Source organism: Aquila chrysaetos, chromosome 4, assembly GCF_900496995.4.
Source record: "Aquila chrysaetos chrysaetos chromosome 4, bAquChr1.4, whole genome shotgun sequence".
Taxonomy (NCBI): Eukaryota; Metazoa; Chordata; class Aves; order Accipitriformes; family Accipitridae; genus Aquila; species Aquila chrysaetos.
Window position 1 is genome coordinate 54225823 of NC_044007.1, and position 12417 is coordinate 54238239.

General features: G+C 41.1%; 1 protein-coding gene across 3 annotated transcripts in view; it reads right to left on the reverse strand.

Moving 5' to 3' along the window:
- MYOM1 (myomesin 1) overlaps nt 1-12417 on the reverse strand; it is a 78989-nt gene that overhangs the window by 13104 nt on the left and 53468 nt on the right. For all 3 annotated transcript variants that reach the window (XM_030010963.2, XM_030010961.2, XM_041122902.1), the window contains 11 exons: nt 11721-11827; nt 11556-11600; nt 7728-7864; nt 6727-6871; nt 6036-6095; nt 5707-5774; nt 5016-5129; nt 4247-4334; nt 3457-3495; nt 3258-3363; nt 1289-1452 (listed from right to left, as the gene is read on the reverse strand). In XM_030010963.2, the coding sequence (XP_029866823.1) occupies nt 1289-1452; nt 3258-3363; nt 3457-3495; nt 4247-4334; nt 5016-5129; nt 5707-5774; nt 6036-6095; nt 6727-6871; nt 7728-7864; nt 11556-11600; nt 11721-11827 (1073 nt within the window). The remainder of the gene's footprint in view (nt 1-1288; nt 1453-3257; nt 3364-3456; nt 3496-4246; nt 4335-5015; nt 5130-5706; nt 5775-6035; nt 6096-6726; nt 6872-7727; nt 7865-11555; nt 11601-11720; nt 11828-12417) is intronic.

Consider the following 12417-nt stretch of genomic DNA (forward strand, 5'->3'; position numbering starts at 1 on the left):
TGCAAGTCCTAAAATGCTGAATGGTTCAACTAATAAAGGCCATCTTGTATATGGCAGATATTATATATACATATGAACACATAAACACACTTTTTTTTTCTTCTGAAAGTCAGGCTTCAAGACAAAGAGATAGCAGGAGAGCAATAGGCTGAAATAATTTCACAAAGCCGAGGAAGAAAACCACAATACACCACCTAAATGATAGCTTACGGCAGTGGTCTCCCAAACTCTTTTGATCGTACAGCCCTATCTAAAATTTTTTGAGCATGCACCCCCAATATATGTATATTTATTTACAAATTATGTAGATGTACTACTGAAGTTCTCATATTTTCTTCCTGCACCCCAGCAGATCACCTTGCATGCACCCCACTTCAGAGACCACTGGCTTATGGAATACAAGAGATCTGTTTTTTCCAAGTGCTTTTTACATCTGCTCTGAAGCATCACACTGATGGCCATGAACAAACCAAACAGCAAACTGTTATCTCCTTTGTAAATTCGGGCTAAGCTACCATCATATGGGAGGTCAACCTCTCCCGCTTTGAAAGGGAAGAAGAAATCTCTTTTCTCAGAAGGTGGAGATAGAGTACAGTAGGAGCAACGTGGAGATGATTATAAGGTTAGTGCCCTTACACAGAGCTTGCAGACCCAAAGTGAAGCTTTAGGCATGGGAAGAGCTGGGGATGGAAACTCAGCAGTTTGGAAGGAGTTAATCTGTTCCCTAGGACCTGAGAGGTCTCTCAGAGTAAAAGCTTCCAACAGTCAATCCAATTAATTTTAGCTGTTCCCCTAACAGTCCTTCATAGTGTTCATGAAAGGTCTTGACATCTCTGAAGAATAAGGAGCCCTATTATATCCATCAAAGAAATACAGTAGGAAAGTAGCAGAACAAACTTGTCGCTCACTTCCTTCTGCAAATATTACTTGGAAGGGAGAGAGACAAAAGGCATTCAGTGCTACAACTTGTATTTAAAACTGCCAATCAATGCGAGCAACACAAGGGGTTTTGTAAGATAGCTCAGAAACTGGGCTGACATCTTAGTAGGCAAACTGTAAGTGGGTATTTGGAATAGGAAAAAGCCATTCGTAATTTATGACCCGAGAGCACAGGTTGTGGAAAACAAATTGCACTGTCCCCACAAACACTGCCAGGCTGCTGGGTACACACACAGACCCTACAACCCAATGGGTAACAGGACTGTAGCAACATCCTGCTGTAGATGCTCCTACCCTGCCACAGTGTAATGCCCACATACAGGTGATGTTAGCAGAGGGAAAGGCCTACCTTGTCCAGAAAGATCCACTGTCTTCTTGTGTCCTGTTTTACCATCAAAGAGTTCCATTGTGTATTTGCCTTTGTCCTGTGGAGTTGGCTCATTGATCTGCAACCAGATCTGCTCCCCAGTGACACCAGTCTTCACTCGGTCTGTAAACCTAATCTGGGTATCACTGAAAAACACAAACCAATGTTACCCTTTCGTTTTACTGGAGTATAAATGGGATTTGCTCATGTTGAGTCACTGAGTACATCTGCAGTTACTAAGTGATTTCCAAGGTGCTATGGTATGCCACCATATTTTGAAACTTTTGAAGTCAAATTCTTGCTAAAGCTGTGGGCCACCGGGGCAGAATAGGTATGACAGCCTTTCCCTGTTCAAGGTCTAGCTCTCCTCAAACCTTGCAGAAAGGTTATGCATCTTAGTCGAGGACCTGAGCCGTAGAAGATTTATACAAATTTAAAAGCCAGATCTCTGAAGGGTAATCCATGCATCCTCAAATGTTTATGTTCTCTTTTTAGCATAGGTTTATTTCTGCTTGAGCGAAACAGAACTATACAGGACTGTACCTACAAAAACCCACGCTTTCGTCACAAATGGTGTTTGCCCAGTTGGAATGTTTTCTGGTGCTCTGCTATGCTTTGGCATTTACAATTAAACATACTGTGACATAAGTATATCTTCTTCCACAGAAAATATCAATTTCTCACCTCTCTAGCTAAACAGTTAATTGCCCTGATTAAGGCAAAAGATATTTGTCAAATAAGCTACTAATTTTATTTTTATCATTAAACTGATAACTTCAAATATACTGGAGGGACAAAGAACATTTTTTCTAGATTAATTTGATGTGCTTCAAGATAAAACTAGTTTCTAAAAATTAAATAGAGAAAAGAGAGAGGAAGAAAGAAAGAGAAAGAAAGAAAGAAAGAGAAAGAAAGAGAAATTTGAGAGGGGAAAAAACCCCCAGAATACTTCATATTCACTTATAGTCTTGAAATACTTAGGACTCCTGGTGATACCAGGTCAAAATGGGTGCCAAGAAACAGGAAAACCTCAAACTGCTTTCATTTCTCTGACAGGGTTGCTGGTTAGCATCAGTGTCAATTACAGCCAGACTGCTACAGCACATCCCGGGTATTCTGTGCCTCATTTACATGAGTTTTATTGAGAGATCAGTAATTCAGATTCCATCCTAAAGGCTAACTACTACCATGTCCACTGGAAGTGAAACAGCAAGAATAGTAATAATAGATTTGAAGCCATCTAAGTTGTTTACTTCTCTGGGTTTTCCAGTGCACGCTGTTTGTGCTGGCTGAGAATTCAAAGCTGTCTCATGGATTTGGATATGCAACTCCCAATAATTGTATGGGGAGCTGGGCATTCAAATTCTTTTTAAAAATCTCAGTTCTTCTGTCTGTCTTGGTTAGGTTCATAGTGCTCACAGGAGGGGCTGTCTGGATTTTACAGCCACGGGCACACGCTGGAACTTGCTTTGCCTCCTAAACATGAACCCATGCGTTAAGACGACGTGTGCGCTTGTCCCAGTTCCCGTGAACTGCAGCTTCTAGACAAGCAGACCTCCAGGTAGGTATCTCTGAACCCGTGGTGCTGGCCTCTTAAATCTTGTCAGTCTCTCAGGTTATATTTGCATCGCTCCTTAAAACTGATTCAGGGAAAGATGCAGCTCCCATCTGGGAGGTGGGGAGTGCTCTGAAGCAACACAGCCCTGACAGCATCCCATGGCATGGGACTATCTGTCTCACGAGGGCAACGACAGGAGGGCCCTGCACCACCAACACCTGACTCTAGTACTAGTTTCATGTGAATATAATTCGCTGAAACTAACTCATGTGAGAGAAGGACTCATGAGACATGAGAAGAAACCTGGGCCTTGTCTCTCTCCTATATCCAGGTTCTTTCTGAGTCTATAAAAACAAAATTGCACTGACTTTTGCAAAGCTTTTGCATACTTACTTGTGCATCCATCCTACTCTCAGATCTTCCACATAATAAGTAACATAGGAGTACAGTCTGATACCCTCAGCTGTGCTCTGGATTTTCAGGTCTGTGGCAGATAAAGCTGAAAGAAGAGCACATGGTTTTATGCAGCCATGCAGCCATTCACTGAGTGTCACAATGAGTCATTCATTCGAAAAGAGAATTAAGTGCTTACCAATCCTTCTGCATACTTCATTCATCAGATCTGCAAAAGCTGTGGAAATAAAATCCAGAGACTAAGACTCTGTGTCTGCAGCTGAAACACAGTCAATAATAGGACAAGTACTGGCTCTGAAATATTCTCCCCAGTAGGTTTGAAAAAGAAATCAGACCTACCTTATAAAGCATATTAGAAATCTAAGTGATGCAGAAATATAGTCTGTTATTCCACTATTTCCAGACTTTATTTAACTGCAGCCTTGATGAACACTACTGCAGCTGAACAGAACTTTTTTTTTTTTTTTTTTAAATTACACTATTCAGTTGGAATGGTAACCTATCTATATACATTCTATTGGATAGGATTTTTCTTCATTTGCTTGGAAATGTAAGTGAGATTTTAAAAATATGGTAATCACAATGAGTGGAAAGGCCCCTAAACAAATGAATGGCAAAACATAATAAAAATGTGAAATCTTTTAAAGTTATCTAGTTCTATAATTTCTTTCTATACTGGTAGACTTACACTACTGATGGCCCCCTGAGGAAACCTGTTATCATTTTGCTTAGTGTTAGTCATTGTATTCTCCCAAACTTATGCAGAATCCAGATGCAATGAGCTGTATTCAAACATTATTTGAATGGAAAAATCTCAGTTTTTCTAATGAGATGATGTTGTATACAGGAGGAATAAAGCCACAGGAAGGTGACACATGCAATTGCCGGTACTACCCTGAACCCGCTTGCAGGTGAGCAGTCAGGCTGTCAGCTGGTGTGGCTGACAGCATGCAGAAAGTGACTCTGACCTGTGTCCTTAAGCTTTAGCTCACTGGAGTCCTTTCCTCTGTCGTCCTTCAGTATGACTTCATAAGTGCCAGCATCTTTCTTAGAAAACTGCAATATTGTAACAGTAAAACCAGTTTTCAGAACAGTTACTGTAGAAAAATCTAGATCTTACTCCTGAACCCAGCTGATGTCCCATCCCCATCCCCAGGGAGGTGCCTAATGCCTGGGGCTGGGGCTGCCCTGGTGCCCCCCCGGCTACCCTGATCCTGGCTGGGGCAGTGGAACAGGCCTTGGCTGGGGGGTCCTGGCCTGGAGCTGTGGGGGAGCCCCCGGACCCAGGGGGCCCTGACTCTTCTTCCCTTCCTCAGCCAAAGAACTGAGAGCAAAGAGATGAAGTGGTGAATGCAGGTGTCCCCCCAACGTCTGCAGCAAGGCTGGGTACGGACCAGACCTCTCTGGTGACTCTAAGAGGGAGCTCCTCTGAAAGCCTGAGTGACAAGCGCTTTCCAAATGCCATTTGAAACATAAATGTGGTCTCATTCTGTTGTTAAACTGACATGTAAAGGAACTGTCAAGCTTATTATCTCTTCTGTCATCATTTCCTGAAAATCTGAAGAAGCAGTTATAGACATTTGCTTTAGCTAAAACACAGACGCCTCGTGAGTTTTTCCATTTTTAAAACCCACTTCCTTTTTTGATTGTTTTGCTGAAATACCAGATTAGATTGTATCATTCATCTGAATTCGTAACACTAACTTCAGCTGAGGGCTAGCAAGGACAGTCACTCACCTCTGATATCAGCAGAGTACACACGCCATCTTTGAAGTCATGTTCTTCATCTACCATTATCTCCCTGTCATCTTTGTACCATACAATGTGTGTTTCCTTCTTAATATTAGCCACCTAAGATGGATGAAAAACCACGTCGTAATTATTCTCTTCATTTGAGCAGGGGAACTTAGTGTCACATGGGTTAGCCTGTTCAAGTCTCTCACAAAAGAACAGCAAGCTTTACAACTTGATCGCAGTGAGTTATTGCAGACCTCCATTTTAAAATGAGGGACGCAAGAGGGAAAACAGCAGGGATGAAAAGAGAGAGAAGAGGACTGCCAACAGCTTCAAGGAGCCCAGGGAACCAGTGGATCCTGCCCAAGGGATTTCTACACACATAAACCAGCCAAAAATGAGAAAGTCCCAGGTTTTAAAAAGACTTGTCATTCCTATTCAGGTGCCTTTTCCTGGGTGGGTGGCTGACAGACCTGAAGAAAAAAGTTCAAGTTATTTTCCAAGGTATTTTGTTGCATGCAATGAGCAGTTACCCCAGCATGATTAGCCTTCAGAGGCTCTGTCGCTATCCAATATGCAGTTGGGACTACAAAAGCAAAGGGCATGTCTTTAGTCCCTTCCCACCCTCTCCATCTAAGTAGTGGTGGGTCAAAGTGCTTTGAACATTGCACTCAATGTTTTCCTTGCCCCTTACCTTACATTTCAACATCACATTACAGTCATCGGTAACTTCCCATCCCAGTTTATCCACAAAATGAGGACCTGTTTAAAATGACAGATATATTTTTAAAGGTCACATCAATGGTATTCATGATACAAAATCAAAGACAAATGTGTTTTTCTTGACAAGAATACTGTTATATTTTAATGTGGTTTTTATTTTTCCTATTTCTCTTTCAGAAGGTAAGCAACCATGTAACAGGACAAAACCCATCTTTTTCAAATTAACATATATAAACATAAACAAACTCTTAACAGACTAACTAACACATATGTGATTCTTATAAATATCCATATTATCACCTTGTTTCCTGTGCCACTCTTTTCTCTGGAAATCTGCTTCATCCTGCAACTTCTTGAATACTAGGAATTAAAACCAGCAAGAAATACAAGGTTAAACATCATTTGCCATTTTTACGATACTGAATGTCACTGTAACAGTTAGGTGCAACTCTGTGCCTTGGAGGTCAATGAGAATCCTGCCATAGGGTCAGATTTTCACTGCACTTTTCGAAGTGTCAGAAGCTGATTATGGCTAACCCAACTTTCCTAGCTGCTTGCAGTCATCAAGAGTTTAATGTGTCATGTCTGATGAAGTGTAATCCCCAATCATACAGCTACTTTCCGCTCTCGGTAGGAAGGCAAATGAGCGGCAGCAGAGTCAGCAAGCTGCTCGAGCTCTAAGAGGTGCAGCTACTTGTTCCTGGTGGAATGGGCAATTTTTTTTACATGGGAAATTTTCATTCCACCTGTAGAAAAACAAACCATGACAGGCTGCAATATTTTACAATTCTATAACAATTCCCCTTCCTCCCAGCACTTTAAAAATTCCAGTTCACACACATGACTTGTCCTATATGAGGCGGGCAAGCACTGTGACATGAAAAACCACTGGAACATCTATTGGTATTGAAAACAGTGGAAAGTGAAGATGACAACTGAGGTAACTGCGGTAAAATTTTTCTAGCCTACTGCGTAATATAGATTAGCTTACCATCACCAATGAGGACAAGGCTGGATTGATTGGTTGCTTTTCCATCCTGCAGTTGGAAAGTGTAAGTCCCTTCATCCTTGTCCTCAAGTTTATCCATAATCATTTCAACAAGGCCGGTCTTCTGGTCCACCTTCATTTTATATTTCTTCAGGAAAAAATAATGGATATCAGCATCAGAAAATATTTGTCAAATGTTATATGGTATCTTTAGGTGAAATTCTGTTTTCTTTATTGAGATTCCCACTATCTTTAGCTCCAGCTCTAAACATATAACCAAATAAATAGGAAATCTGTTAAAGGTGAAGCCTATTTACTGATGCTATACAAGCATGTGACATCCCTGTTGTATGGTGAGTACTGTGCTCTTTTTCATTAGAAAGGTTTAGATTTGCATCTATTCAGAATAACGCTTTCTTTGAGGATGATTATATTTTTATATGGTTTTGTGTAGAATGTTCCATCTCTGCCTTCTACCTGATATCAGTGTTGAACACAAGCATGCCATATCATGTCTTTGGGAGTAACAAGTTCTGCTGCTGGAAACAACCACTTGGGAATTTTCCCTTGGTGTTGTAAATTCCTCTAAACAGTAGAGAGAGGTGAGAACCAAGCATAAGGGTATGCTATGGCCATAGATGAAGGAGATAGATAGGATGAATCTGGGCTACTGCAGTGACTCCTTGAAGAGCACACTAGCTGCTTACCTGGGACTGCCTTATTGCAGGAACTCCTATGGTCCCCACTAGTTAACAGAACACATTGTACTCACAAAGGTGGCAGGAAGTAATTCAACTCCACTTTTAAACTGCATCCAGTAGAATTCATCTGGAGTTCAGAACTATGGACAAAATCTTTCTAAGGATGCTTTCAATGACATACGTTATTTCTCATGAAAATGCGTTAGTGTGGAACACTAGTTGGAAGTATATTTGAGACAGAGACATTAATACTCATTGATACTCATAAAAATGCAAGTGCATGTAAGCAATGAAAAGGCTTACCTCTCCATTGAAAATCTCTTTATCATTAAATACAAAGTTGGCCTTTGCATTGCCAGACAGTTTTTCAGCTTGCAACCAGAATCTCACTTCTCCTTTTTCCAAAATTTCCACTGCCAACTCAGAGGCAAGTGGGACAGCTACGAAGAAGAAAGAAAAGAATGAAGCATATACATTGCCTGTGCCCCAACAACTATTTTCTTCTACAATCAGAAAGCCACTTCTTCCTTTCATAGTTGGATACTGTATGCAAGGTAACTAGTTTATGATAGCTCTTCATAGAGACAGAATGCCTCTCCGCCTACATATACGTGGGATGACAGGCAAGATTTAATCTTTTGATCCTTCAATCACTAGGTCTGTACAGACTGGAAGTGTTCAGGATTTGAGTTATGCTCCATTCTAATACAAGGCTATTTCAAAGGTAAACTGCAAGTATCTCTGCAGCATGATGTGAGTCTGTATGGCGCAGACCCGTGTTTAATGAGTTGCCTAACAATATTACTGTAAGACAGTGAACTGACTCAGTGGAAAAAAACCACAAAAAACCCTAAGCATGAAGCCAGATCAGAAAGCCAGCTGCTGAGCTGCAGGTTGGGAGATTTTTGTAAGCACTCTGGTCCTTTGCTGAGTAGGAACCTCCATCTCCAGAATTCACCAAGTATCACAATACACCCTCAATCTCCCCAGTACATTTTGTTTACCTATGAATAATGGAAATCCCTCACATATAAACCAATTCCTTGTGTTAGCAGCAAAAAAAACATGTAAAGGGTACTATACATTGGTAATATTAGTCTTTTTCATTTTTCCTTGTTCTTGTTAGTAAAAGTCCTCAGCTTGCTTTCACTTTAACTTTTTGTTAAGATATTTTAATCAGCAACATTAAACATGAGCATTTAGACTCTGGTATTGGGGCATACTGCTCATTTTATTGGCTTCCATAATTTTTAGCTGTCTTAGTGGATGCTCAGATTCTCAACAAAAATTGCACTCTGGGGAATACGTATGCTGTATGTGAACTCTCCCCAGTCTCCACTTTCATAGCAGTGTAAAGTCTGCATTGCTAGGGTGTAACATGGAACAGCTGAGGACAGTGTACAAATACATTGCAAAATGCTTGATGATGTAGTCTGGTGATAGTGTAAAGACACACCTCCTCCCATACAAATCCCAGGGCAGGGTTGTTTCTGTAGCTCCGTGTATGCAAAGGCCCAGCTACAGCAGGAGAGGACTGGGACTGACGCGGTGTCTAATTTCTCTCATCCTTCTGTTTGCACTGTCCTAAATGACTGGGGTGCCCTCTGGAGCAGAGCTGCCATCCCACCCCACTACCAAACAAAGTTAGGGGGTGAGCCCCCCCCCACATGTCTTCCTTTCCCACGCTCAGCCCTTCCTCACACCTAAAATCTCCCAAACCCACATGTATGCTTGTGGTGCCTGAGTGCCACAGGACCTGTCTCTGGTGAAAATAAGGCTTCTGGGAGGTGAGGCAACAGTCACAGGAAAAAAGAGAATTATGAAAAAGACACAGGCTTAACCAGAGGGAGGAAAGCCTGGAGGGACAGCATTACCACGAGGGAACAGGGCAAAGAACAACTCCGCAGGAGTGTGCCCCAGCAGTGCAAATGGTCCGTGTGAAGCTTCCTCACCCAGCACATCACTTTGCTTGAAAGAAACAGAAGGAATCTCAGGTCTTGCATAATTTCTCAAAACAAAGTGACTGAAATGCTGCAAGAGCCAGTGGAAGCGAAAAGGAGAGGGTGTGAATAGACATCAGGCTGCACTGCTTTTGTTTCACTGTCAGCTCTACGGCAATTTTAACCCCCCACTTGATTTGCATGTAATTAACTATGAATAACTTTAGACTAATATGGAAAAAAGGAAAGTATCTCAGAAGCTCTTAAATAAAGGGCTGAAAGGATGCAAAAATATTCTTTCTTGGGAAACGGCCGTTCACTCCTCAGCCCAAAGGATCTGGACGAATCTGCATTACAGTCCTCCACAAGCAAAAGTCTTACTTTAAAGTAATATTTCCATAGGCACCAACTGACAGCTACTTTAAGCATTTTCCAGCCATCGTGCTTACAAGGTTTTACATCCTATTTGTATAGCACCACGAATTACTGCAAGCACTTGACAGGGAGTCCTCAGGCAGTTGCTAAATTGAAGAGTTGGAACAATTTATTTTTACCTAGCACCAATACACTATCGTGTCCACATGTAGTTGTGTTCTGTAAGGCTGCATTATTCAAGCAACCTGTTTTCCCATGGAGTTACTGGCTGCAGATGTTTCTAAGCAGAAGTTACAATTAAATGCAGTTCAGAATTACAGACAAAGCAACATGCTAGAGCTGATGTCAAATCAGAAATGCCTAGCAACTGATTTTTTTTTTAAGAATTTGGGTAATCCTCAAACAGATTATCTGGAGATATGACTAAGGTTTCATGCTGATCCATAGGAGCTCATTTTTATTTTTCTAACCTCATAGGCATAGCCAGATCAATCTATCTCAATCCCTATTTGTAATTTTTTTTTTTTTTTTTAGTGTCCACAGGGCCTAGAGCGGCCAAAGCAAGTAAGACAGTTTCCTCCTTAAGGATACGTTCTGCAGTGATCTGCCTTTTTGCCTGTGCCTCCTGGAAGCTCATGCACAACTAGAAGCATACTGTTACCCAATACAATGCAAAAAAGAACACACGATCTGTGTCCTGAGGAGCTTATTTTGTGACATTAATTATGAACACAGGGCACGGAAAAGCACTCAGAAGGGAAGGATTGAGGCAAGCAGGGACATGTGACAACAGCAAGGTTTTGTGATAACTAACTTTCAGCGTGAAGATAGGAGAAAAGAACTAAGAGGAGCAGGAGTAAACAAGGGTATGCTTGGGCTGTCATTAAGCTGTCAAAAGGTAATACAATATGTTGAGAAGAGTAGAGCTGATATGGAAAACACACAGAAAGAAATGAAAAAGAGAGATGATGTGGGCAAAAAGACAGGCCATTTCTGCAGCCAAGTTTTGACTGGGCTGAGAGGCGTGATGTCTCCTAAGTTGGCAGAGGTGCCAGCAGCGCATGCACAAAGCTGAAGATGTTAAAACATAGGCAAGAGTTCTAGTGCCTGGAATGAAAAAGAAGACAATGTAGTGGGAGAAGATGAGACCAAGTTTAGGTCTCGTCTCACTGCGTGTAATAGATTCATTATACAATCCAATATTTTCTTTTCCCAAATATTCAAGTTACATTCCATTGAAAATAACCAAGTTGTGCTACTACCAGGATATCACAAAGGTATAGGAGGTCTGTGGAGTTGGCAAAAATGCCATCCCAAGCAGCAGGAAGGATGTTCATATTATCAAGTGTTACAGCAAAAAGGGAGGGAATTAATTTCCGCAGGAAAATTCTGTATATATAGATCATTACAGTTGAGCTACAGTTGCCTGCTTTGTTAACCTTAAATTTAACTTATGTTAACTTCAGTTGGAATAAAGTTAGAGAATTTTTCAAATTCTGGTTTTCAAATCAGGTTAGGTGTGCTGAGTAAGGCTGTTTTGCAGAAGAAACAAAGCCAATGGGATACTTATTTTCCAACTGTTATATAGACTTATTATATGCCTAGACCAGCAGCCTGCAACAAATTGGAAAGAACATCAGTAATACACAAATATACTGAAAGAAAGACAAAAAATTAAAGGAATCTTAGATTTTCAAAGCAAAACCACTTTCACTTGAAATTACTATAGTGACTTCCCTATCTGATGGTGGCAGGAGCTTTGTGATACCCCACTGCATACAAAACTCTCCCCTACAGACACGTTTAATTCACTTACTTGGGAATTTGCGTTCGTGGCTCAGAGCAAGCAGGCGTTTCATTTCTGCAAAAGACATAAAAGAAATAATATAAGGTGTGCATGTCTTATGGATCTGAGAGACACAGCAGCGGGGAAAACAGGTGTGAAAGCAAAACAGGCATGCTTAATAGACACTGTGTCTACCTTCCTCATCAATTGTGTGGCTTGATGAAACTCCATCAGTGTCTGTAACAACGCAAGAGTAAACTCCCAAATCATCTTCTCCAAGATCCTTAAAGATAGCTTTTGACCTTTAGGGAAAAAAAAAACAAAGCATTTTGATAAAAGGATGAGATCAGTCTGAACCAAACCCTTCCTTTACGTCTATAACAGCAGATAAAAATAGTCTTCTATTAGCTTTTGCTCTGACTGAACAGGCAAATGGGGGGCTCTAGCCAGTATAAATCAGGGTAAGTCCTGCCATGTGTGGTACAAATGGAGACAGCACAACTCTCAGATAGTGCCAAAAGCACTGGAGGTAGCTAGTTTAACTTAGTTCAAGCATGCTTAAAAACATGTTGTCAAGTCTTTGATGAGCATGGAAGGATACTGTAAGTACAGGCTGATTCAATTTTCATATGCAATACCATGAGTGTGGTGAGCCACTGTTTCTTTCTGTATGGTTTCTATAACTGGAAGAGCACATAGGCACTTCATAGGCTGAACCTGTGCATTTGCCATTTCTTCCTCTCTGTTAAAAGCCTGAAGAAACAGAGTAGGCTTGTAGAGCATTATAGAAGTTACCAAATCAGGCCGTGGTGACACCATCAGAAGACAGTCCTGCTTACTCCAGCACCTCCAAAGATTGCAACAGTGTTACATGGCAAAAGCGTTTTGCAAG